The sequence below is a fragment of the Phaseolus vulgaris genome, chromosome 2 (assembly GCF_000499845.2).
Source record: "Phaseolus vulgaris cultivar G19833 chromosome 2, P. vulgaris v2.0, whole genome shotgun sequence".
NCBI lineage: Eukaryota > Viridiplantae > Streptophyta > Magnoliopsida > Fabales > Fabaceae > Phaseolus > Phaseolus vulgaris.
The window spans coordinates 43393182-43419251 of record NC_023758.2 but is presented as its reverse complement, the minus strand read 5'-3'; the positions used below and the strand labels follow the sequence as shown (position 1 = coordinate 43419251).

The window sequence follows — 26070 nt, the reverse complement described above, 5'->3', positions numbered from 1 at the left end:
ACATAATTTAGAACACAAAATCCAATATTTATTAAAAATATTTCTTTTTTACAATAATAGTACACTATAAGGTGTGCTTTTGACGATTAATTCGGTGAAATTCTATTTAGCATATTTAAATTCCTAAGTAATACATATATATATATATAATTTATTATCACATATATATTTTTATTTTATTTACTCAGGTATTATAGAATAACTATATTTAGAAATTAATTTAAATATGTTATGTATTAGTTATTATAGTAACAAATCAGTTAATAATCATTTAAAAATAAAACGCAGTAATTCAGATTATATTTCACTATCATAAGATCTACTAACTAAAAGATAAAGTAATAAGTTTATAAATAAAAAAACTTCAATAAACATTTAAACTTATTTTTCAAATACATATAATTATTTTTGTAGGCAGACAATTTTTAAGAAGAAAGCTATTTTTAACTAGAGTATTATGCATGTGTGTCGTTAAAATGAGGGTCTCATGGTCTATGTATAAGCTCTTAATTCGTTTGTCCAACTTGATTTAAAAATTAAAAACCTTGCATGCCAAGGCACTGTATGACTTTGAAGCTTAATCATTGCTTTATGATTATCTATCTTATACCTCTCATATTTATCAAACATATAACATATGAATCGATCATATGCCTAATGTATCAATTCTTTAAAGAGCAGAGTAATTTATTTGTATACAGAGTAAATTGAGCTAAAAATCCAATGAGTTAAGATAAAGGTTGATTAATAGAGAATCATACTGAATTTGTTTGGATTAAGGAAATGGTAATTGTTTAGATTAAAGTGAAAAATAGTAAAAATTGAGATTTTTTGAATTAAGAAAGTGAATAGAAAATAAGATGGAAATATGGAGTATAATTATTTGATACTAGTGAATAAATTTGGATTTTGCAATTTAAAAATATCTTATAATTTTTGTTATCTAAAAATATCTACTTTTTGAAGAAACTTATTTTGGATTATAGAATTCTAAGATATTTTCAAACTGGAAATACCTTCTAGATCTATAATCTAGAGTTTTTAATGAATCACCCACTAAATATAAAAAAATATTTCTGGTATTTTAAAAGTTATGGGTGTCATAAAATTGTACGGAGGTGCATGAAAAAAAGTTTTCCATAACCAAGTCCAATTGTTTTGATTCATTATCTCGATCAGGACTATGTTTTTCTCTCTCACTCCATACAACAAAACCTGAAAATATATTTGTATTATTTTTATATTACTCTTATATTTTGGATTACATATTTAGAAGTTAATATTGGATTCGAAAATAGCTTACGAATTATGTAATTTGAAATATATTTAAAAAAAATGATATTCTGGATTATACAATCTGAAAGTCTAAATTTAAGAGTAGTTTTTGGATTATGTAATTTAGACATATCCATCTGGAAAAAAAGTTTCAGGATTACATAATCCAGAAGCTAATGTCATATTAGAAAAGACTTTATTATATAATTTAGAAACTAATCATGTATATGAAAAAAGACTTTTAGATTATGTAATCTATAAATTAATTACGAATTTGAAAAAAAAAAACTTACAAATTACATAATCCAAAACATTACAGAGGAATATTTTTGAAAATATAAAAAATTATGGAAGTGAGAGAAGAAAATATGAAGATGTGTAAAGAAATAGTTCTCGATTTAGGGTTTGGGGTTAAAGATAATTCTTCCTGCGCCCCTTAATTTCTTCACACACCCCCATATATTGTCCATCCTCAAAGTGAGAACATACCTTCTATTTTGCAATGTCTTAGTTTACTCATTTATCTTAAGACCAATCTTAATTAAGACTGGCTCCTTTATACAAGCCAGTCTAATAATAGTTTAAATTTAATTTGTTAAAAATATCAAGACTAGTTTAACATATTCATAATATAAATACAGTTTTTAAATTTGTCATTTTTTTCTTTTTATTTTTAAGTGAAAAAACACTAGATACTAAATAGAGTTTTTTATGAATATTATTAGTAGAAAAATAGAAACACTTAATTAGTAGAAGAAGAATATACTTTTTTCCAAATATATACTTTAATATTGTTATTTTAAAACGTGAGTTTGACTTATTTTAAAATTACTCGTAATCTCAAATTTAAATTTATTTATTAAACCAAACAAACAAATTTGTAACGAATGAGTTGAGTAAAAAAATTACGATAGCTTGAATTATGCTTTTTAATTTGATGATTTATGATACAAACTGAATTAAGTTGAAATTATTTTTACACTCAAATTGATAATTATTTTTTAAATTTCATTTTATTAATAAAATTAGTTAAATTTAAGTTTGATGTTAAGTTGTGGTTAAAAAAATACAACTATGAAAATTTTATTTATCTGATTTATAAACTTACTCAACGTACTCAGACTAACTAATTTGATATTTCTTTTACATAAAAATAAAAAATGATTAATCAATTTTTTGAAATATTAAATTTAGTTTTATATTTGTGAAGTACTTAACCATTTTTTTTAAATAGGACTTAAAAAAGAGAGTATCATCGTTTTTTTATATTATATTAAGAAATCACAATGTGCTATTGAAAAATGATGTTAATACACACGGAAAGTGATGTGTAGAAGATAAGCTCAAATGAAGATATCTAAACGGTAGAAAAATGAAAATAAGAAAGGGATATTCATGGACTTTAGAAATGGATTTAGTCTAAGAAAACAATTCTTATTTTAAATTTTCAAAAAATTATTTTGTCTGTCATTTTATTTTAAATTGCGAAAAAAGAATGATGGAAACAACTATTTAACTTTTGACGCTAAGTTCGTGATAGAAAATTCAAATTTTCAATATTTTTTTTTCTTCAACTTGATGAGCAACAGCTTCTGTGGGTTGCCTCGTAATTTCCGTTGCGATTAACTATTGAGTTTATATATGGTTTTGACTTAGGTATAGCACATGCCAACTACAAAAGAACATGTTGTAAATTATTATCAATTAATGTTCAAGATTCATATTTACGTTTATATGTTCAAGACTGTTTCTCCATAATTGAATAAATAATTTTTATACTCTTTTTTTTTATAAAAGAAATTTATTTCCTTTAAACTTTCTTTCTTTTTTATCTCCTTTCCTCTCTATATTATAAGGATGACAATGTGGGTTGACTCGTTCCATATAGGTCCGTCCCGCACTTGACCTGTCCCGCACTTGACCCATCCTACATAGAATCTGTGGGCTAATTTTTGTAGCCGGCTCTCCATAATGGTTGACCGAACCCGCATAAGAAATATTTTTTAAATAAAAAAATTGAATTTTTATTATCTAGATGCATTAGTTAAATAATCTCATAATATTATTTTCATGAAACGATGCTTACTACGATGTTATTAAATTTTTCGGAATGTGAAATATGAGGTTACATGAAGAAAATATGAAAGTATAAAAAAATTCTACATTTTAAAGTTATGCGGATCAACCCACCTCGTCCCACACTTGACCCGTACGAACTATGCGGGACGGGTCTAAATGAACTAGCGGATTTTTAATAAATAACCCATCCCACGTTTTTTTCAGCGGACCACAGACAGCCCTTCCCTTTCCCACCCCAGCAAAATTTAAAATCTAAATTATCAGCTACTCAGCGTTTCATTGATGCAACTTAGCTTGTAAAGAAAACTTCACTAATCATTAAATTAAATTCTTAAAACTCACTAATATTGAATTAGTATCAATTTTTGGTATATCCTTATCTTCAGAACTATTAAAAGTAGATTAGGAGACGCTGAAAAGAGTTACAATGCATGCGACATTTATATATAAACTATTAAAATTTCCCTTTCGGGATGAACGCGCTTTCCACATGACACTACGTCTTATGATTAACTCAACACGTCTTTTAAAGTATACTTTAATGTAGTCGTAATAATGTTATTAGTTTCTAAGAAAAAATATTTACCAAACTATTAGTTAACGTGAAAAAATATTTAGTGTCATATATATTTTATTTTATTTTTCTAACTAGTAGTCGACTATTAGTTTGGTGATGATCGATGAAGTTATCAGAGAAGCGTGTTTGACGAAACAGCACGTATTTAAGCCAAAATTATATACTGAAGATGATATAAAACTCAAATACAATTGCCTTCTCAGTCAAATAAATATATAGGAAATAGATCCAGAGTATATATAAGCATACTCACTCTTATTATATATTATATATATTTACCATTCAATCAATCAACTACGATCAATAACTACAATAATAAGATTTCATCTTGAGTTGATCAAGTAAGCAAAGTTAATCTATAATTAAGGATTGTTTAACACAACCCTAAACATGAATCAACCTCCTAATTTGGCACATCAACAAAGACCTATTAAGAAAATATAAATAGCACAAACCCTAAAAACTATGTCATTATTTAAAGTACTCTAACACTCGATGACCGACACTCTGACTTGAGCGTTGGACTATCTTCTACAGGTACTATCTCTGCCTGTGAGACCAGACGATCGAGAGGAGGAAGATGAAACAGAAAGTTTAGAGTGATAACAACCGAAGGTAGAAGTAAAAACAATCGTTCTCTAGTTCCAACACCCGTTCAAATATATATATATATATATATATATATATATATATATATATATATATATATATATACTTACTTACTTATATTAATATTATTATATATAATGAAAATGAATCACTATTAATCTCAATCTTTCATTTTGTGATTACAAGAAAATAAATTAAATTTTCTCCCATACATATGTGAAAATATCTGTTCAACATCTGGTTATTAATTTAAAAGGTTTTTTCTTTTTCATTATTACTTGTGGTTTCTGTTTAAATTTTTGTGGGTGCATATGTTTATTATTTAGTCAACAGTCAAAATAATAATATTATATTTACTTAACTCGGTCCTTAACAAAAGTTAGTTATTTTTTTATAAAGTACGGTCAATCTGATCTCAGTGGCAGCAATAATTGAAATGTGCTTTACAAGAAAAATAGGAATAAAAAGGATAGTTAAATTATTTTTAAGATATTCAAAGGTAAATTGTAAATAAAAAAATTATAAAAATATGAGTGCTTATAAGAAAATTATAATGAAATAAAAGTTTTGAAAATAATTTAAAAATCTCGTACTTAAAGTAAAGTAGAATAAAAGGTTATTCAATATATTACCAATAAAAATGAGCATTCTTTCTAATCAAATGACGCAATTTGTATTTGATATATAAATGATAAAAAGTTAAATTAGAAAATACCAAATTTTGTTGAACTTTCGACCTTTATATTCGTTCACTAGCTAGTTGATTTTTTTAATAAAATAATTAGCGAGTATTTAAATCTTTAATACTATAAACCAAAAATTGTGTATTGAAAAAAGTTTATAATTTTTAGAAGTGGAGTGTATTTATTATTGCTAAACATTTGAAGTAATAGTTATCATCATAAGAGTATTATAGTGAGTCTCTTAAAGAAAAATTCATCTGAACTATAGTAAGTGACAATTTTTTTTCAAAACGCAGTTGCTGACACGTTTTTGGTCATAACAATAAGATATATAGTTATTGAGTATTACAGTGATTCTGTCACTAAGAACTCTATCTAACATATATCAGTTCTTGCCATCGATTGCAAGAGAAAGAAAGTTCATGTAAAAAAGAATAGAATGAAAGGAAGTGTATGATAATTATGGGTTATGAAAACCTTTGGCTTGACCACAGCCCATGATGGATGAAGGTAGCTTCCCAACCCTTTCTATTCCTTCTTCAAAAACCACTCCCATGCCCATGTAGAAGTGAGACTCTATATGGCAATGGAAAGCCCACACGCCAGGGTTATCCGACCTAAACCTCACCGCTGTCCAACCAAAGGGGTGCACCGGAACCGTGTTCTTCATAATGGGGTTCTCCAAATTATATTGTTTCGTGTCATTCTTCACGTCAAACTTTCCTTTCCCATAACCCAGAACCCAAAAATCGTGCCCGTGAAGGTGCCACGGATGCGTCTCGCTGTTGTTTTTGTTCATGGTGTTGGCATTTTGAAGTATAACATCCACCGTTGTGTTGAACTTCAGCCTATAAATGCCGTTGCTAGTAGTGGCATTCGCGTTTTCAGCCACACTGAAAATGTCGTAGTTGGCAAATTCACTGCCGTCAGGGGGAGAAGTGGGGTCAAATGCGTTGGTTATGTTCTCTTTGAGGGCAATGAGATAAGGGGTGTGAGGGTGTGTGAAAGAGACATTGTTCACAGACCAGTGTCTGCGCTCGCTTACGTTGTTCTGCGTGTTGAGGAGCATTATGACTCTATCCGAGGTTGTTGGGGGCTTGTGAATGTACCCTTGGCGTGCCTTGATGGCGAGGCTTTGTGCCAGCCTTGGCTCGACGTCGTCCCATGCAGGAGGGGAAGGTGGAACCGTTGGAGGGGACCGTTTTGGGTGGTTGGGGTAGTAGTTGAAAATGGCCAACCCTGGTGGGGTGGTTCTGTTTCTGCTTACCACGTTTGAGGTGATCCAATAGTTTCTTGATGGGTCTTGATCTGTTTTCACCAGAACTGAATAGGTCTCACCAGAGTATATGAAGAGGTTTTTCACCACAAATGGTTCAACATAGTGACCATCTGCTTCAACCACCGTCATATTATGGCCCTGCATTGACAAGTCAGAAGTTATTATCAAGTGGCAAAAGAATAGCATGACATGTAAGGAAGAAGATTATGACAGAATAAATAAATTAAACTTTCAGTTTAAGTTATACTTCGATTTAAGCTAATTGAAAGAATTTGTATGAATATAAAACCTTTGATTACCTCTATTTGGAAACTAAGAGCGGATAAAGCAGTCAAGCTGCAAATTCTGAGTCGGTATGTTTTGCCTGGGATCACAGTTTGTATAAAGGGAGAACATTTTGATATGTCACAAACATCAGTGCTCAAGCTTGGAGATTTGGAACAGTTGAATCTTCCTTTTCCATGAATCAGAAGTGACTGGGGAAAACAAATATATACAAAGAATAAGAATAAAACCAACAGTTACACATTGAAGAAAGGAAATAGTAAAGATGGTAGATTTTGCATTGAACAATTAATTTACCTGAGGTTCTCCCACCCATTGAAATGGAATTGAAGACAGTCCAGCAGCTTGTTCATAAGTGCTTTTGTGGTACCAATCATTCAGAATAATGCTTCTGTCAAAGTCATAGTTAAAGGGTTCAGGGTCACGGGGTGCCACACGAATTAGTCCATATAACCCCGCTTCCCTTTGCATTCCATAGTGAGCATGGTAAAGATATGTACCAGGCTGTAACAAAATATTCAAGCAAATAAGACACTAAGAACTGTTTTGGTGTTATGTATGAAAGAATTGAACACCAAACAGCAAACAGAAGATAAGGAATTAACATGATTATTCATGTGGGTTAATATAAGTTAGAATTTTGGAACTAACCCTGTCTACAACAAACTGATAAATAAATGTGTCGCCAGGCAATATAGGACATTGAGTTACCCCTTCTGATCCATCAAACCAAGGAGTTCCAATCTGCCACATACAAACCATACACATGAATAATCAATAAGAACAGATGAAAAGTCTAAATTAATCATTTAAATCTCTTTCATTCAAGCTTATATTTTGAAAAAATATTTTGGGGTAGAAAATGAAGCCAAACCTGTCTAATCCCATGCCAGTGGATGGAAAGATTTTCTGTGATCAAAGTGTTGTTAACTTGAACAACAACTGTGTCACCCTCCTGAGCCTGGATGGTGGGTCCTGGAGTTATTCCATTGACTGTGATAACAAGCTTCTTAAAGCAATCAGGGGACCTATACTCATACTTCACCTCCCATTTGTAATGTCTATTTCTGGCCTCTGCATTGCGGAAATTCCCAAAAATAAGGAAGAAACAGAGAATGAACAATGTTGGAATAGCCCTTGAGCTGAACGGAAGCTCAACCATGGCTAGCAAGTAAAATATGCGTAAGAAAGAGAGAAAGCTAATTGAGATATAGTTGAGAGATGTTAAAAGCCAGAATGGTGTTTATATAATGGATGAAGTGAATTAGATTAATATAATATAGTGATGAAATGTGTTACAGTGAAATTTTGATTTCCCGCACCGTGTTGACCATCAGCTAGCTTACCCTGCCCCGAAGTTTCTTTGATATTCAATTTGGCGATTTTGACGCTCTCTTTTCGGATTACAAAGTTACAACTTCAACATCACTGTACAAAAAATACACACAATCTTTTATTTTTGGAATAACTTGTTACAGAGATTTTTTTATCTATTATAGTTTTTTCCACTCTATTACTCCTGATTATATTATTTGTATCTTTAAGCCTTCTTAAGAATAGTCATACACTTAACTCATTTTACTAATAACCCTCAATTTCTGACATAACGAACCTTACTTCGTTAACAATGTACATTCCAAAAGACGAAATCGTAATCATGTAATATATAATTCGAATGCCCTCGAAGAAATCGCAAGTCTCAGTGCTATATATCTATCTATCTATATATATATATATATATTATGGTGACCCGTTATATTTATTATGCAAATTTAATTTTAAAAAATAAAAGGATTTAAAATAATAACAAATAATATGTATAATATATATCAAAATTTATTATTATATGATTTTAAAATAATAATTATAACATTTTTTTCAAACAACAAAGTAATAATTGACATAATATGGATAGTGTTAATAACATAGAAGTAAAATTATAATGCGTATAATAAATAAATATAAACCAAGCTTAAGTATAAATAAATAAATATCAAGCAAACATAAATATAAACAAATGAATGTAAAACAAGCATAGATATAAATAAATATATTCCCAGGAAATGTAAATTGTTTTGGTTTCAAAGAAGTGAAACACATTTCTAAAAGTGAAAAAGAGTGAATATGTATGACCTTATCTAATTTAGTCAATTATATTATTTAACATGCTAACTTACTCAGTCAATTATCATTTAATATTATATCAGTCAATTCTTATTTAATACTATATGAAAGTTTTTAATAAAATCAAACATATAATTTGACTAATATTAATAATAATAATAATAATAATACATTAAAAAATTAATATTGTAGAAGGATACATAATATAATAAAATAATTAATTATTATAAAATAATAATTAATTAAAAGTATTTAAAAAATATTATTTTTTAAATTTAACATATTGAAACAAATATCAACGTTTAAAAGAATAAATAAATTTAACATTTTAATTATTCAGCAAATTATTATTTAATATTATTTAAAATTATTTTCATTAAAACGAAACACTTCTAAATAAATAATTATAATAATAATAATTTTTTTTTCTTAGAGTCATGCCATAAATATTATTTCAATTGTAACTAAATCTTAACAATATAAAATATTATTTTTACACAAATTGACTTAGTCAGAGTGTGAAAAAATATCAGTGAAAAGAGAAAATTGGGTGACCATGATGATCAGAGTGGAAGTTGTTCTGGGCAGAGCTAAAAACAGCTGAAGAAAAGCAAGAGGCAAATAATTACTTCATAAAATATTTAACAAAAAGAAAATAAGTCTCTCAAATATTGGGTCTTTTGAGCATTTCACTTGCTTGAAAATTAAACTTTCGATAATCATTACATAACATACTCGTAGGAGTCCATCATGAAGATAAATTACCTTATAAACAAATTCATACAAAAGATTATTTCACACCACCTTAAAAACTGAAAGTTTGTGATTGATAAGTTTATGTCTTTTTAGTTTGTTGATATTTTTTAAATGATAAGTAATAAACTATATTTCGTTTATATGGATGGATATGTTGATAGATATTTGGAATAACAAAAAAATAAAACACTTTAAGAAATCTTTCTAAAATGTCTGATTTAATTGAAAGTCATCTCTTTAAGTCAAGATGATTGGTAAGTCACTAAGTATTTTACGAAATTAAGAATAATTTAGGATGAATTAAATTTTTTTTGAACCCGATCTGTTCGTACTTATCAAGTAAAATATTTTGCTATGTGTTTCTTCCATTTTTTGTTAAAAAGAAATCAAGTTATAAAGTTTCTTCACTATTTGAATGATCAATATCACAATATTGGGTTTCATGTGTTTCTTATGGAGTCTATTATTCCTATAACAATTTTTTTTCTCATGACGGATGAAAGAGTTAGTTTTAATATTTTTGAAAAATACTAAATATATAAATAATATTTTATTATAATGTAGAACTCATTAGTGAAAAAACTTATAGTTGTTTATATTTTAAATAATTAAAAAATTTAAAATGTTAACGCAAATATGCATTTATGTGATTGTTATAATTAATATTCTTTATAAGAGAATATTGATTTCCTACAAAATTACTCTCAAGTTCTAATCAAATAATAATTATTTACAGAATAGACGGCAATGTAAGAGATACATTTGTAAAAAAATATCTTCCAATAATAAAACTTAAATTCTTAGGTCTATAAATATTTAGAAAAGAGTGAATTTTTTTTTCCACATCGTAAACAAATATTTTACAACACTGAGTATGACAGTATAAGTTATTAAAAAGGGTGGTAAAACCTTGTTGTCAAGTTATTGACTATATGGAATCAAGTTCTAAAAAATAATATCTAAACACCGATTAGAACTTGCGAAAAAGTTTCAGACATTCAAGTTAATATATATATATATATATATATATATATATATATATATATATATATATATATATATATGAATCACATTTATAATGATAAAAAAAAGGAGAGAAATATAATATTTGATAAAAATATTATTGTATAAGTTCAAATAGAGTTGTTATTAATATGATAAAAAATAATTTGGTGAATATGTAATTTTGATGAAAGTGGAGAGTGTCACCAACTCTCCAACCCCAAAACCCATCCTACCAAACAAACTCCCTCTACCTACCATCCTTCACTCTTCTGCTTTCAAAAGCTTTCTCTTTTTCAACAACCACTGCCACTTTCCCGTTTAACCCTCTCCATCTCCATTCTCTTCTCTTCTGTTCTTTTCTGTTGGCCTATGGCGAAGACTGTACATAACGGTGCCAACTGCGGAATCCCTTTACGGAACCAATCCCTGTCCTTATCTCGTCACGTTTCTAGATCCCTCTCTTTCCTTCCCAAGTGAGTCCTCTCTTCTTCCCTCCAATTTCATTTCGCACTAATTTTTCCTTCTCACCGTTTTCCGATCTCACCTTCGCAGAACACGTCCCGGAAAACAATCAAACACCTTCGCCGTCAAGGCTTCGCAAGCTGACTTCCCCGTTGACCCTTCCATCAGTCCACGTGTCAATGCCGTCAAGCCTTCCAAAACCGTCGCCATCAGCGACCTCGCCACCTCCCTCGTCCAAGCCGGCGTTCCCGTCATTCGACTCGCCGCCGGCGAGCCTGATTTCGATACGCCCGCTCCCATCGCCGAGGTTTCATCTCTGCATTTCCCTTTTCGTTCGCAACCATCCGTTCTTCCTTTGATAGTGTAATTGTGTGCGTAGGCTGGGATTAATGCAATTCGCGAAGGTTACACGAGGTACACGCCCAATGCCGGAACCATGGAACTGCGTCAAGCGATTTGTCGGAAGCTAAAAGGTTGGTTTTTATTTGAATTTGATTTTTTTCTTATGATTCATTTGGATTATTGTAAGAAATAGGTGTTTTGAGTTTTGAGTTTTGAATCGGTGTTGCAGAGGAGAATGGGATTACTTATACTCCTGATCAGGTTGTGGTTAGTAACGGAGCCAAACAGAGTCTTGCTCAGGCGGTGCTGGCAGTTTGCTCCCCTGGAGATGAGGTAAGTAAAGGGGTTTGGTTTATGCTCAGTAAGCATTAGAGAACCTAACTACTTATGCCGCCTAGTCATTTGTTTATGTCTGAAAATGGATGGTTGATTTGAACTTTGTTGTTAGAATGATTCCTTTTTGTCTATTCAGCTCGTTGCAGAAGCTTGAAATTTCTATGTATAACATTGGTGGTGCCACACTTTTACTGGCTTTGGACTTAAATATAAGCAAAATTAACTAATTTCATATTGATTAAGAATGATAGTTAAGTTAATTTAAGGTTTTTCATTCCATAGGTATGTTTTCCAGATTATCCGTATTCATATATATTGGATATGAGGCCTAGGTTTAAAAGATAAGGATAGTTTTTAAATAATAGCATTAAATAGAGCTAAAGTAGTTGAATTTTTGTTATATTTAAGTCCACTGAACATGACCCATTTTTTTGCTTATATTCGAGTATAAAGGGGGTACTATAACTGCAATTTGTCTCCAGTCTGAAATTATTGACTTGCATTTGCTTATCCAATAGATCCTACGGCCTTTCAGCTTCTGCACCTTTTTCCTCTGTGTTTGTTTTATTGTCTCTGGCTGTGTAGTCTGTTATATACAAGACTGAGGGAATCAATCCCATAAATTTAGGGATTAAAATCAAGAGTTAGGATCAATCTACTCATACAACTAACAGAAAGAGATCAGAATTTCCCTGTTTTACATAAATGGGCAATGCTTCCCTAATCAAGTAATATGTTTGCTCTTGGATCAAACAAATAAAAAAGGCACTACACTATGTACAACGTATTTCATATGCATATTTATGTCTGATTTGTTTTTAGACAGCTTATCACATACTTCATATGTAATTTTTCCTTTTGCTCACTTTGGTGGCTTTCATCTGTGTTGTAAATATTTCAGGTCATTATTCCAGCTCCATTCTGGGTTAGTTACCCTGAAATGGCAAGGTTGGCTGATGCAACACCAGTGATTCTTCCAACATCAATATCTGATAATTTCCTCTTAGATCCCAAACTTCTTGAATCCAAAATAACTGAAAGATCGAGACTTCTTATTCTTTGCTCGCCATCTAACCCAACAGGATCTGTCTACCCTAAGGAATTACTTGAAAAGATAGCCCAGATTGTTGCGAAGCACCCAAGGCTTCTGGTATTGTCATCCACGAGAAGATCACTAGTGCTTTAATGTGCAACCTAGATGATATTTTCTTTCAAGATCTTAATGGTTGTTTTATGCAGGTCCTCTCGGATGAAATTTATGAACACATAATTTATGCCCCAACAACCCACACAAGCTTTGCATCTTTACCGGGAATGTGGGACAGAACTCTAACTGTAAATGGATTTTCTAAGGTTAGTATGTAATTTTTTGTTAGAGTTGAATGGTGTGTTAATCATTCATTCTTATTTTATATTCAAATGCTTATGGTCTATTTCACAGTGTGGTTGTAGTTAATGATATGCCATGGAGGCCTTTAAGCTTGATTATGATGTTTTTGAGCTGTTTTCGTATAGGCCTTTGCAATGACGGGTTGGCGGCTTGGATATATTGCTGGTCCAAAACATTTTGTTGCTGCATGTGGAAAGATCCAAAGTCAGGTATGCTTGATTATTTTTGGTCATTTTCATCAGCCTCATCCAATTCTATACTTCTACCTGTCTTGAATTTCCCTTTGCTACAGCCTACGATACATTAGGTTTAATGAGATTTAGCATTTGATTAAGATTTTAGAATTCATTTGGAATTTGTTAGACTATTGTTTCTATACCATATTATATGCGGCATGCACTGATGCATCATATTGAATTTAGTTCACTTCAGGGGCCAGTAGTATTGCCCAGAAAGCTGCAGTTGCTGCATTAGGACTAGGTTATGCTGGTGGAGAGGCAGTTTCTACCATGGTTAAAGCATTTAGAGAGCGAAGGGATTTCCTGGTAAAAAGTTTTAGAGAAATAGATGGTGTGAAGATATCCGAACCTCAGGTGCAAATTCTTCTATTTTATTTTTTTGTTAATAATCCACCTCTTTTTGTTTTGTATCACCCTTGTCTGCTTTTCTACTTAAACAAGATTCTTCTCTTTTTCACTCGCAGGGAGCATTTTATCTATTCATTGATTTCAGCTTCTATTATGGAAGAGAAGCTGAAGGATTCGGTAAAATTGAGGATTCTGAGTCCCTCTGTCGATACCTACTGGATGTGGGCCAGGTATTCTCATGATGTAACTGCTTTAAAGATTTAATGATATTTTATATGTAGGAAATTTTCAAATAATATTTTATTTTACTGTATAACCTGTAAAATAGTCGAGAAAGAAATAAAGAATAAGTGTTCTTAGCAAAAGGGCAGAAATTGTTGTTCTAATTATTACAAAAGTGCTGAGAGTGAAAAGTATAATAACTTTGTGTTTTGGCATTTTGGCTTACAGGTAGCCTTGGTTCCAGGGAGTGCATTTGGAGATGATACTTGCATCCGCATCTCTTATGCAGAATCCCTTACTACCCTACAGGCAGCTGTAGAAAGAATTAAGAAAGCACTCATCCCTCTAAGCTCTGCTGCACTTGTTTAATATCGATGTTTCGTGTAACTGCTGTATTTTATTTTTATTTTAATGCTGGCAATGTCTAATCTGTCTGAAAATAATCGGCTCTGGCTAGTTTTCCACTAATAAAATAAGCAACTGTCTTATTAATGGTTTAAAGTTATAACCACTAAATTTTTGGCCCTTTTATTTGTGTTACATAAAAGGAATCTCTCAATTTATCAATCGGATCAGAATTAAAAATGGGCTTCGTATCAGCACTGTCAATATATTATTGTAGAAATTAATGTAGAAATTTTAGTTGGTTTTTGAGATAAATAAATTGTTTGTAATTTCAGTTATCTATTTGATAATAGATGAAATATATAATAATAATAATAATAATAATAATAATAATAATAATAATAATGATATATAAGTTGTTTTATAATAATAATAAATTATAATCGATTATTGTGATAATCTATAAACAATAACCTTAAAAGCAGGGAAGAGGATCCAAATGAACAGTGCTGTTATAAACTAGTTTTTAGACTCTGGATAAATATATAATTTTATTAAGCATTGCTCATTTGGTTGGAAATTTTAAGCTACCACTTCTTTTCTTCATTGACGTTATACTGGAAGGTTAGCATATTAACAGCAGGCCTTTTCATTGAGTTTTTTGAGTAAAATCGTTAGTTAATTATTGCAGGGGAAAGGATAACTTGACATGCAAAATCAGTTCTTTTACAAATTTTTTAAAATATAATATATAGACACCCAATAAAAATAGTTAAAGAGACCCATTAAATTTTAGCATTGAATTGTCAAACCGTGTGAATGAATAATATAAGAATTATTCTCATTAATCGAAATTTGATAATTTAGAAAGAAATGAAGTTATGTTTCATATTTTTTCGTGGTTGAGTAAAAAATTTAGGTAAAATGAGTCTAAGAAAATAATTAAAGTAGTGAAAATACAATGTTTCAAAAATACTTACGGAAATGTTTATATATTAGCTAATAATAAAATATTTAAACCCATTTCTTAGTGATTATGAAACTGGACAACCTCCTAAAATGTATTATTTGTATTTCAGATTTATCTTGTTAAAATGAGAATTTGTTTTTTGATTTCATTTTTAGAACGCAAAAAATCTATTCCAAATTTCCTTTTCGAAATGTATTTTTTAGTTATGGAATTTCAGTTTTGGAATCAAGGACAGTCCTAGAATTTTAGAAAGTTATTGGGTGCAAGTTTAAAATGATTAGGTGTAGGAAGCAATTGTACAATGCAATAGAGCCTTGAGTTGGGCCTCGTATATTAAAGCCCAGGAATATTGGATGAAATAGAAACTGAATTTTGTTTAAGGGTACTGAGGGACCACACTTAGGATCCCAAGCATATAATATATTTGGAAAAGCAAAGGTGGTAATGAAGTCCAAGAAACGGCTTGACCTGCCCCAGAACCACAAGTTTTGTAATATGTAAGGTTAAGGTCTGATTAGAAGTTTCCTGTTGGAAAGGCAATGCAACACATTCAAAAATAGAAGGAAGGTTAGAAGAAAGGGCAATCTTAACTCTACCTCTTCAATATTCTCATCAACACCAAAGTTAAACATTCTCAAGAAGCTAAGGAGCTCCTTCCTCTTCCTGCAATCTTGCATAGTGACTTCAACCTGGAGACAATCAACCTTCACACACAACAATTGGGTTTCCTTTACATGCACTTTTCTGTCCCAAAATACCACCTTTCAAACCTTAGCTTCATCTATATATAGTAAAACACATGAAAGAATCTATAGGAAAGGGAAAAATAACACAAAAGCCTTCTCATCATGGATTTCTCTTATTCATGCAACGAGCACGCCCCCGAGATTGTTTTCTTTGATTTGGAAACTACAGTGCCCAAAAGAGGTGGAGAACGTTTCTGGGTGCTGGAGTTTGGTGCTATTGTAGTTACTCCTCACAAACTCAACGAGGTTGAGAGCTACACCACCCTCATAAAACCCAAAGATCTGTCTGTGGTCTCAGTGAAATCTAGCAGAAGTGATGGAATAACTCGTAAAGCTGTTGAAAATGCACCATCTTTCGAGGATGTTGCAGACAGAATATTCAGTATCTTAAATGGAAGGGTGTGGGCCGGGCATAACATCCAGAGATTTGACTGTGTCCGAATCAAAGAGGCCTTTGATGGTATCAATAGGCCAGCACCTTTACCTGTTGGAATCATTGATTCTTTGGGGGTCCTAACTGAGAAGTTTGGAAGAAGAGCCGGTAATATGAAGGTATATATAGCAGCTAGTGATTAATTCTTCACACAACAAACACAATCCTCGTAATTATTTCAAGTTCTTATTCACTATTATTTATGAGCAGATGGCATCACTAGCTTCTTATTTTGGTCTGGGCCAACAAAAGCACAGGTACACATTTTTAACTCTAGTACTGATAATGGTTATTTGTACCAACTTCAGCATCATATACAAGACTTCAATTTTAATACATTAACTAATTAGATGAATCACTATCAAAGCTAACAATTTTTGTATGCAGGAGCCTAGATGATGTTCGCATGAACTTGGAGGTGGTTAAGCACTGTGCAACGGTGTTGTTTCTGGTGTGCAATTAATCTCCATTTTCAATTCTACTTGGTTACCTTTGAAAGCAAATATTCGAGCTATTAGCATGATTCTCACACGTTTGTTATGGCTTATGGGTGATGCTAGGAATCTAGTCTACCAAACATATTTGAAAGCAAATGGTATGAATCTCCCAGCATTATGACGCGAAGCAGAAGCAATGGGAAATCACCCTGCAAGGAAGAGACTAGTAGAAAGTCTCCCCCTACTACATTAGGGTATCAGAGGACTGTCCCCTATGCTAGGGGAAGTTTGGGAAAGGTTTTATTTTATACATTCTTGGCATAGTGCTTATTTGATTTTCAAGTGCATGTTTTTAGTATATATATAACCTCAGATATTTGTACCCTTTAACAATGACAGTGGAATTTCTTTAAACGTAGGTGACCGAAAGAGTGAAGGGCTTGTTGTATAAAGCACAAGGGCAACCACCACTTCAACAACTTCTCAAGCATTCTCATTCATTACTAAGGTGAAGAAAGTGGCATCATGGAAGACAAAAAGGCCTCACGTTTTGGTTTAGTTGAGTTGGCATATATTGAAAGGAAGCTGTGCATGAACAAGATGCCAGAGTGTTTTTCAGGATTCTGAACAAACCAAGTGGCATCACTAATTCATTTGTGTAGAGTTCAATTAATTGTTTGATTTGTGTATAATTCAGTTATTCTGATTCATATGTAAAGCATATTTCTTAATTCAAAGATGATAATTAACAACACAATATCTGTAAATGAAATCAAAATGAATATTGACATCAATATTTTCCAACAATGAGTTTCGGATTCAAGCTTAACCGGTCCATTGAATCGCAAGTACACGTTGATTAAAAGTTTGTTATTGGGAGGAAAGTAAACCATAGTCATATGTTCGATTGTCTCCAAATTTTTGTAAAATACATAATGGAGAGTTGGATTTTTTTTATTTTTTTTGAATTTGAGAAGTAATGACATTATCAAGCTTTTGACTAAAAGTAAAAACAAATAAAAATTATACTTATGATTCAAACAAAACTATTATAAAAAATGAAACAATGAATAAGACTATCTTACAAAAATTCTGTTTCATTGTTCCTAAGTTTGTGTCATGATAAACATTTATCCATTTGATGACTTAGTTCCATCAGAATTCTTTGTGGTCTTTTGATCCATTGTTATAAAAGAAAAGTACCTCAAAACTTGCACTTAAATTTGAATGGAATTTTATAAGATCTATGCTCTATATAACATGAAAGACAAAGTGTTAATAGTCACAAGTTATGCACTTTGGTTATCCGCGAGTCCACTTTTTAAATAGATACAAGTTGCAGTGCACACATTAGCATTATCACAGGTTAAAGCATCACCTATTAAGACCTGCAATGAAAAGAGTGAAATTAGAATAAGAAATAATAATCAAACCAATTGTTTACAGTGGAGAATTAGCTTGTAGAATGCAGCAGAGTGGCGAAAGATTAAAGACGAAGTGACAGAAGATTGACAGCAGAGTCGTAGCTGAATGATGCAGAATCAGAATGTAATGCGGTTGTCCCACTGTGGAGCTAATTCATGTGTTTGTCATCTCCATAAAGTACAACCCAATCATAATAAAAAAATAATAAAAGATTATAGAAAAAACTAAGTTAATGAATAGTTGAAATCGCGAGCAGTTGTTGATGTGTGCTTGTGTCGCAGTAGCTGATGTGCTTATGTTGCAGTGATTGATGGGGGATGTGTCGTCGAAGCAAATTTTTAGAAATTTGTCACAAATCCACATAAATTTACTTTTAAAGCTTAGTAAAAAAATGTCGCGTAGGACGAAATATTTAGTTTTAAAATTTAATAAAAAATATTGTAAATATGTGTAGTGCATACGTTTTCGTAATTTATTTTTAAAAAATAATAAAATAAATTTATAAATATTTTGCAGATATAAATATTGAGGAGGCTTTATAAATTTAAATAGTGTTTTCAAGTTTATTTATGAAATCTAATAGGAAGCTTTTAAATTGTGTCTTTTCAATTTATATAAAATGTTTATATTTTTTTTTATATTTTTTTTTCATAAACGTATATTTTTTTTGCAGTGCACTTCTTTTCTTTTCTTTTGGACTTTTTTTAAGTAAACAATATGATCACACTCGTTGAATTTTCTAGAAGTATTTTAAGTTGATATTGTTACTAATGCTTTGTTTGAATAAGTGTATTTAATGTTGGTATGCATTTGAGGATCGAAAACCTTATGGTATTGTTCATGCTTAGTTTGATGGATTGACACTAGTTTTGGAGGGGGGAAAATGAGAGGAGAGTGAAAGATGGACTCTCCTAAATCCTGAAAAAATTTATAAAAACTTTGTTATGAATAGATCAATTACTAATATGTCTCTAAATCTTCACTAACATGAGAATGATTAGACCATTCATTCATAATTAATATTTCTTTCATAATCGATTATGGACCTCTTCATAATCAATTATCATAATTGGTTATGGTTACCAAGAATAAAAATAGAACATATGTTACCATTGTACGTGATATAAGAAATGTATATTTTAAGTTTACAATTGAAAATGTATTCACTCCATTGAAACAATACGTTTAATATTTGTTACTGAATGTTGTATTTGTGTTGCATGGTGCATGGATTTGAAGCACTCCAGACAATGTTGGTATGAAACTAAGGGGTATAATTGTTTACATTTGACTTCATGATACCCCATAATATAACTGGTTATGTGTTTTCTTATAATTGATTAGCATGTGGATCTTAATGAATTGTGCTTGAAGATAATCGATTCGATCAAGAGTTCTATTTTGTATCAAATCATATTGTAATTACAATAATCAATGGTCACAGTGTTCTTAATTTGATGAGAATTAACAAATTTCAGACAATAATAATAAAATAAATATAAATACTTTTAATTATAAACATTATTTTTTATTTCAATTTAAATCTTTCAAAATTTTATGTCCGAAATATTTTCAACAATCAATTAATAATTATCTTTATTTTATTTAAAATCCTTCCAAATTTCAAGACAATGGTATATTGGTAAATTAAAAAATAACAATTAATTTTTTACCTTTCAATCACATCAATTATATCATTTACAATCTTTTCACTTAAATGTGTTGACTCTCCATTTTCCTACATCTAAACAATAAACACAATAGTTCCCTTTTTTTTTTCCTTTCTACTTCTATCCTCATTGGATAAATAATTCTTAACTGGATAAAGAGTGATAGAGAATATATATATATATATATATATATATATATATATATATATATATATATATATATATATATATATTCCAACGTCAATGTTGGTTAGGTTGTTGGATTATATGAAATTTAATGAAGAAGCGTGGTTTGAGCAGGGAACCATTTTCATTTAAAAATATAGAAACTATAAATTTAGGTCATTTTATGGATAATCAATAATAATAGAGCATTTTTTATTTTCACCTTGGAGAGATTGTTATAGTCTGAATAGGTTAAAATTATACTTGTGAGCTTCTCAACTGTATTGGGCCATAAAAATATAACGTTAGTACCCAATATCCTCCTTAATAGAGGAATGTTTCTTCGTCCACTTCCATATATTCTTCTATCACCTCCATAAATTTTCATATATCCAAAGATACTTTTTTATAATATTTCAGATTATGTAACCTAAAAGTTTTTTTTCAAATTTGTAATTAGTTTTCGAATTACATAATTTAAAAGTTTTTTTTCATATGCATGATTAGTTTCTAGATTATGTAATTCAAAAGTCTTTTTTAGTTTTTGAATTACATAATCCAAAAACTACTCTATGAGGATGGCACGAAAAAGATAAAAAAATATTTTTCATGTTGTGTATAGGGATGGTAGAAAAACACATGGAGGTCCAAGAAGAAACATTCTTAATATAGTAGATTATCCCGGATAATGGGCAAGTTGGATTTTCTTTACTTAGGCAGAAAATAATTGGTTTGAATTTCTTCAAACACACGTTAAATGATAATTTTATCTTTTTTATTGATATTTTTATTCCTTTTTTTATTCTAAAATTTAAAATTCTAAAATTCAGAATACAACTTTGTATTATGAATTATAGATTTAAAAATTATTTTTTGGATTCAAAAATACATTTTGAACTTTAGAATTTGAAATTAAAAATTGCATTTCAAATTTTAGAGTTTGAAATTTATTTTTTAGTGTATTTTGAATTTTAGGGTTCACAATATACTTTTTGAATTCAGAAAATACCTTTTAAATTGTAAAATTTGAGATACAATTTTTAATTTCAAATTTTAAAGTTGATAATGAATTTTTTGAATTTAAAAATACTTTCTAAACTCTATGTAAGAGGATAAACCCATCATGTAACATATTTGAGTGCTCCGTATGTTTTCTTGCTCAATATTATGTTTGAATTGGGATGACAATGTAAATAAAAGGAAAAAATAATTTAAAGTGAGATTATTTAAATAGAAAACATGTGAATAAATTTGAATAGAAAATATCATAAAAAATTGTAACAGATTAAATTGGAATAATTGAAAAAAATATAAAAATTATGTTATATTAAAAATTGCCAATGTGTCTTTGGGTAATTTTTTTTCCGTTCACCTATGACTTAAAATACACACATTTATTGAAAAAATAAATTAATAAATATACTTTAATTTATTTACTTTCCTCTCATCTCCACATACATCAAAATTCCCAGCCACTCAACCGAGCAACATTAAAAACCCAATCCAAAGCGTACATGTAATTTATTATTATTTGTCATCTGAAGTACTATATTCTTTAAATAACGCGAGTAATAAAAAAAAATTATTATGTTAAAATGATTGTTCGTCAAAAGAATTAAAATATTATAAATCTATTCAACTATTTAATTAATATATCGATAAATAAATTATAGCTGAAAAATGGAAACTTTTCTTAAAAAACTGTGCTAAAAACATACAAACACAAAACTTTTTAAAATTTAATTACAGAAACGGTTTGTAAAGCAGGTCAAAATTCGGTTCTTGATAACTGAATACGAACCCTTTTTAAAATATTTAATAAATAAAAAATGAATAAAGATAATATTATTTTTATAATTATATTTTTTAATTAGTTTTCAAAAGTATTGTAATTTTTAGTTCAATGACCTAAATATATTTTTAAAATTTAAAATTTCAATATTCTTTTTAATTATAGATAACAATTAATCATGTATGATAGAAATTAATTTCATATTCAATTTTTTTTATAATTTTTTAACATTAAAATTAAATAGTAATTACTTTGACTCGTCATTTAGTATTAAATCTTAAAATATTGTTTTGTTTATCTCCTTGGCCTCTTTAGTTTTTACTACAAATATTTTTTTTTAGAAAATATTTTCATGTTAGTTATTTTTATGTTCACACCTCCTCTGATAACAACAATCATTTGTCATCACATAAAAATAAATATTATTAAAAAAAAAATCATTTTCTTCTCTCTTCCTTTCTTATGTTTTTCACTTTTTCAATCCCTCGTAATTTATTTCAAATTTTTTATTTCTCTTTTAAGTTTTCATACCTTTAGATAACCATTCTCAATCATCCTAACTGATCTCTCTAATACTATTATTTTGCAACAGACATTATTAACTTGTTTCTTCTTTATTAACTCCTTAGATAGATAGGTATATTCCTCATTTTTTTTTCAATACTCCTTATTATTATCTTTTATATATTTTCACTTCTTTCTTGTTGGGTTTCCCTGACTATTTTATAAAAAAATATAGTTCTATCAAGAATTGATTGTTGTGGGATGCAAAGTACGCATGCCCCATCCCAATGTTGTTCCTACTTTTACTCCTCTAAATTAAATATTTTTTTAGTTTATAAATATAAAAAATATTATTTTTAGTCCATATGTATTAATAACATTAAATTTCTTGGTGAGGTAACTAGTTCCATACATGTGTAAATATATTCTAACTTCATAAAACTTGGATCAAGTGTAGTATGTCATTCAATAGGTTCCATTTATCTACCATTGCATGCATAAGTTTTAATTGACAAACTAATCTAAATTTGTCGTCAAATGCATAAATGATGTGTGTCGTATAACAATATTTTGGAAAGTCTCCACACTTTTCTATCATTATTAATATTAATATGATAAGATCATCATTATATCACAAATAATATTGGATAAATAAATGAGACCGATTAATCAAAGTAATTAGACAAATTTATATTTTCATTTTATAATGGTATCTTATATATTTCTTAATCATTATTACATATATGACGTGAAATAAATTATTTATAAAAAAAAAAATCCTCATGATTAAATTTGATTATGTGTATTTCAAATTTACATGTAAAGTAATGAAAGATGCATAATCATAAAAATTACACATTTCTATCTCACTTTAATAGATGAACAATAACAGTTAAGACTGTTGGGCAAGAAAAAACAATTTTACTAAAGTGTGAAAATCAAAACATTAAAATACGGAAACTCAACAAAATTTTGCACTCTAAACTTTATTTAAGAGTTGTGAAGTTGAATATATATATATATATATATATATATACACATATATAAAAAATTTAATTAATTAATTAAAATTTATTCTTTTACTTTTTATTTTTATTTAAAATAGAATTATAATTTAAATATAAAAAATATAATTAAAGATTATAAAAAACTAATTCTTATAAAATAACATAATTAATCATATTATATATAATAAATTATAAACATTAATTATAATAATAAATATACTTTTTATTAATTACAAGTTATTAAGTTAATGTGAGGCTGCAGTTGTATTTATTTAGTTTGCAATTTGTGTTTCAAACCTCCATTTTTAAAATCCTATTTCTTTCCCTTTCCTTATCGAAGGAAAGCATAAAAGTTGATGTCAGGGTGATACGAGGTGAAAGAGATTTATGGTTGCTACTTTCTACGACATTATTATTTTAAATATGCAGCAAGATTCGGTAGCAGAGAAGCAGTTATTAGAGGGAATTAAAAAGTGAAAAGAAATTAATGATGCAGGCAATGAGCCCTGAACCCCTAATTAAATGCTGTACTTAAAAATCCCATAAATTCCTGGGCATTCACGTGACCACATCACTTCCTACCACTACTCTGTTTCGGAGATTTCATCAGAGGGATGCATTTCTCTTTCACTCCTCCTCCTCCCTTCACCACCCTCTTCTCCTCTTCCACCACCACCTTCGCCTCCTTCACCTCCTCCATCCCCAGCCTACTCCTCCTGCACATAACAACAACCAAACTAATTAATCAATTTATCAAAATTAAACAAAACCAAACCAAACTCAAAATCAAACCAAACCAAACCTTTCTTCGTTGTAGGAATTGGACTTCTTCAGCACAGGCTCCCCCTGGAACGCCACCCTGTTCGCTTTCATTGACTCTACCAAGCTCCCACTGAAGTACTCCTTCTCTTCTGCCTGCAAATTCCCCAACATCCTCGGATTCTCCGACACGCAATTCACCATCTCGCTATCACCCTCTTCCCAAAACAAACTCTTCTTCTCCCTCTCCCTCTCTTTGGTCCCCACATCGCTCAGCCGAGGCCCCTGCTTCCCCTTCAACTCCGTCCCCGCGCTCCCACACGCTATCAGTTGCAGCAGAACGGAGTAACGGCTCGACACCGACCCATCCCCCTCCACCCTCCGCTTCACCTTCTCACTCCGCGCGTCACCCTCACCGCCTGCCAAATTCTTATCATTATTATCGCTCGCCGTTGTCGCACCAGCTACCTTCGTCGCGTTGCCGTTGTTATTCTCCTCTTCATAAACCAGTTCTTCCGTGGACACGCCTCTGGAGCAACGCGAGTGTGGGGTAGTGGTGGAACTCGTGTAGCTTGTTTTCTCCCCCTCCTCGTAATCCTCGTACTCCTCACGCTCCTTCTGCGGCGGCTTGTTGCACACACCCAACGCCTTGCTCCTTGAATCGTAATTGTAGTTGTAATTCCCCTCTCCCTGCTGATGGATTCCCTGTTTGTTGCTCACATTAAACCTCTCTGAACCGTGAATCAATCCAAAATCAAAAGTGTTATAATTAATTAATCTTCAACCCAAACAACGAAAGTAAAAAAAATGAAAAATAAAAAAAGAGAGTATTAACTACCAGAGCATCCTTCCACCAGTTCAGATCCTTTGAGCACGTATTCGCCTCCTTCTGCGGGATGTATTACATCCTTCAGACCCAAGTCGTACCACACATAACCGCTCTTGTAGTTTCTGAGTTTGCCAAATTAAAAAACAACCTTGTTAAATTGGAACGTGTGTTTGTAGAACATGAATGAAATCGATTTAATACACAGGGCTAACTACCTTTTACTAGACCATGAATATTGCAGAGGCATGCCAGTCCCACGGAGAGCCATGAGCCGGTCGAAGACATCTTTAGAAAATGAAACCATATAAGAAAAAGAAAGGTGAAGGAGGAAGCTTTCCTTTTTTGTGTTGATATATGCTCGTACCTTTTAAACGGAGAGGTTGATTGGGCAAAAGGGTGAGCTCCATGAAATGAGGGTGCTCCAAAAGGCCGTTTCGGGAGAGATAGTACACTACTTGAACTTTTCTAGAGGGTTTCACTTTATGCTTCAACCTGCATATTTTGGCGCGGTCTGGGCTCGTCTCCCTGTTTCCTCTTTGTGAACGAACACTATTCACATCCATGCTCCAACCAAATAAACCTCTTTTCTTGCTTCTGATAACGGTGGCTAGCGGAGGAATGAGCAGGCCCCAGAATGGTATTTATGCTCGCACCACAACGAAACTCCACCAGAAAAGGACCAGGGAAAGAGAGTGAGTCGGAGTGCGTAATTAATGTTGCATTGCATGGATAAGAAACCCGTTTACAAAGTTCGTACCATTTTTTAATAATACCACAATTATAATGCCACCTCCAATTTCTTTTATTCACTCAAAATTTTGAATTACCATTTAAGAAAAAGTAGTTTGTAAATGAGAGAGAAAAATGATATTAGGATGGGAGTGGTAGGGTAGGGATGGGATTTATTTAATATTAGTTTAGATGTATATGAAAGCATGAGGGATGAGGCAGTGTATATAGTGCATAGAGCTTAAAAA

At 30.6% G+C, this 26070-nt stretch overlaps 4 protein-coding genes across 4 annotated transcripts; 2 read left to right on the top strand and 2 right to left on the bottom strand.

Moving 5' to 3' along the window:
* Positions 1-5486: 5486 nt before the first annotated feature.
* On the bottom strand, positions 5487-8030 carry LOC137812386 (L-ascorbate oxidase). Its single transcript, XM_068614336.1, has 5 exons — positions 7662-8030; positions 7439-7531; positions 7085-7291; positions 6802-6978; positions 5487-6640 (listed from the first exon to the last, which is right to left on the bottom strand). The coding sequence occupies exons 1-5, from the start codon at positions 7947-7949 to the stop codon at positions 5684-5686; spliced, it is 1722 nt and encodes a 573-aa protein (XP_068470437.1). The 5' UTR covers positions 7950-8030; the 3' UTR covers positions 5487-5683.
* A 2797-nt stretch (positions 8031-10827) lies between these two features.
* On the top strand, positions 10828-14512 carry LOC137812385 (bifunctional aspartate aminotransferase and glutamate/aspartate-prephenate aminotransferase-like). Its single transcript, XM_068614335.1, has 10 exons — positions 10828-11145; positions 11225-11441; positions 11514-11607; positions 11706-11809; positions 12714-12962; positions 13052-13165; positions 13328-13411; positions 13625-13795; positions 13906-14019; positions 14240-14512. The coding sequence occupies exons 1-10, from the start codon at positions 11042-11044 to the stop codon at positions 14378-14380; spliced, it is 1392 nt and encodes a 463-aa protein (XP_068470436.1). The 5' UTR covers positions 10828-11041; the 3' UTR covers positions 14381-14512.
* A 1625-nt stretch (positions 14513-16137) lies between these two features.
* On the top strand, positions 16138-17749 carry LOC137809795 (protein NEN4). The gene is made up of 5 exons (XM_068610872.1): positions 16138-16624; positions 16716-16762; positions 16893-16956; positions 17066-17239; positions 17362-17749. Exons 1-5 carry the CDS (start codon positions 16175-16177, stop codon positions 17452-17454), a joined length of 828 nt encoding a protein of 275 aa, XP_068466973.1. The 5' UTR covers positions 16138-16174; the 3' UTR covers positions 17455-17749.
* A 6222-nt stretch (positions 17750-23971) lies between these two features.
* LOC137809794 (protein SOSEKI 2) lies at positions 23972-25794 on the bottom strand. The gene is made up of 5 exons (XM_068610871.1): positions 25458-25794; positions 25309-25378; positions 25103-25215; positions 24308-24995; positions 23972-24221 (listed from the first exon to the last, which is right to left on the bottom strand). The coding sequence occupies exons 1-5, from the start codon at positions 25654-25656 to the stop codon at positions 24077-24079; spliced, it is 1215 nt and encodes a 404-aa protein (XP_068466972.1). The 5' UTR covers positions 25657-25794; the 3' UTR covers positions 23972-24076.
* Positions 25795-26070: the final 276 nt, after the last annotated feature.

What these genes read in the sequence shown, in the direction of transcription:
- LOC137812386 (XM_068614336.1), bottom strand. Translation starts at nt 7,949, where the DNA reads ATGGTTGAGCTTCCGTTCAGCTCAAGGGCTATTCCAACATTGTTCATT. An exon ending in ATCAGTTTGTTGTAGACAGG is followed by an intron (nt 7,292 to 7,438) that starts GTTAGTTCCAAA and finishes ATTTTGTTACAG; the next exon opens with CCTGGTACATATCTTTACCA. An exon ending in AATGGGTGGGAGAACCTCAG is followed by an intron (nt 6,979 to 7,084) that starts GTAAATTAATTG and finishes TGTTTTCCCCAG; the next exon opens with TCACTTCTGATTCATGGAAA.
- LOC137809794 (XM_068610871.1), bottom strand. Translation starts at nt 25,656, where the DNA reads ATGGATGTGAATAGTGTTCGTTCACAAAGAGGAAACAGGGAGACGAGC. An exon ending in TCAACCTCTCCGTTTAAAAG is followed by an intron (nt 25,379 to 25,457) that starts GTACGAGCATAT and finishes CATTTTCTAAAG; the next exon opens with ATGTCTTCGACCGGCTCATG. An exon ending in ACTGGTGGAAGGATGCTCTG is followed by an intron (nt 24,996 to 25,102) that starts GTAGTTAATACT and finishes TTCACGGTTCAG; the next exon opens with AGAGGTTTAATGTGAGCAAC.
- LOC137812385 (XM_068614335.1), top strand. Translation starts at nt 11,042, where the DNA reads ATGGCGAAGACTGTACATAACGGTGCCAACTGCGGAATCCCTTTACGG. An exon ending in TCCCTCTCTTTCCTTCCCAA is followed by an intron (nt 11,146 to 11,224) that starts GTGAGTCCTCTC and finishes TCACCTTCGCAG; the next exon opens with AACACGTCCCGGAAAACAAT. An exon ending in ACCTACTGGATGTGGGCCAG is followed by an intron (nt 14,020 to 14,239) that starts GTATTCTCATGA and finishes TTTGGCTTACAG; the next exon opens with GTAGCCTTGGTTCCAGGGAG.
- LOC137809795 (XM_068610872.1), top strand. Translation starts at nt 16,175, where the DNA reads ATGGATTTCTCTTATTCATGCAACGAGCACGCCCCCGAGATTGTTTTC. An exon ending in GAAGAGCCGGTAATATGAAG is followed by an intron (nt 16,625 to 16,715) that starts GTATATATAGCA and finishes ATTTATGAGCAG; the next exon opens with ATGGCATCACTAGCTTCTTA. An exon ending in CTAGGGGAAGTTTGGGAAAG is followed by an intron (nt 17,240 to 17,361) that starts GTTTTATTTTAT and finishes CTTTAAACGTAG; the next exon opens with GTGACCGAAAGAGTGAAGGG.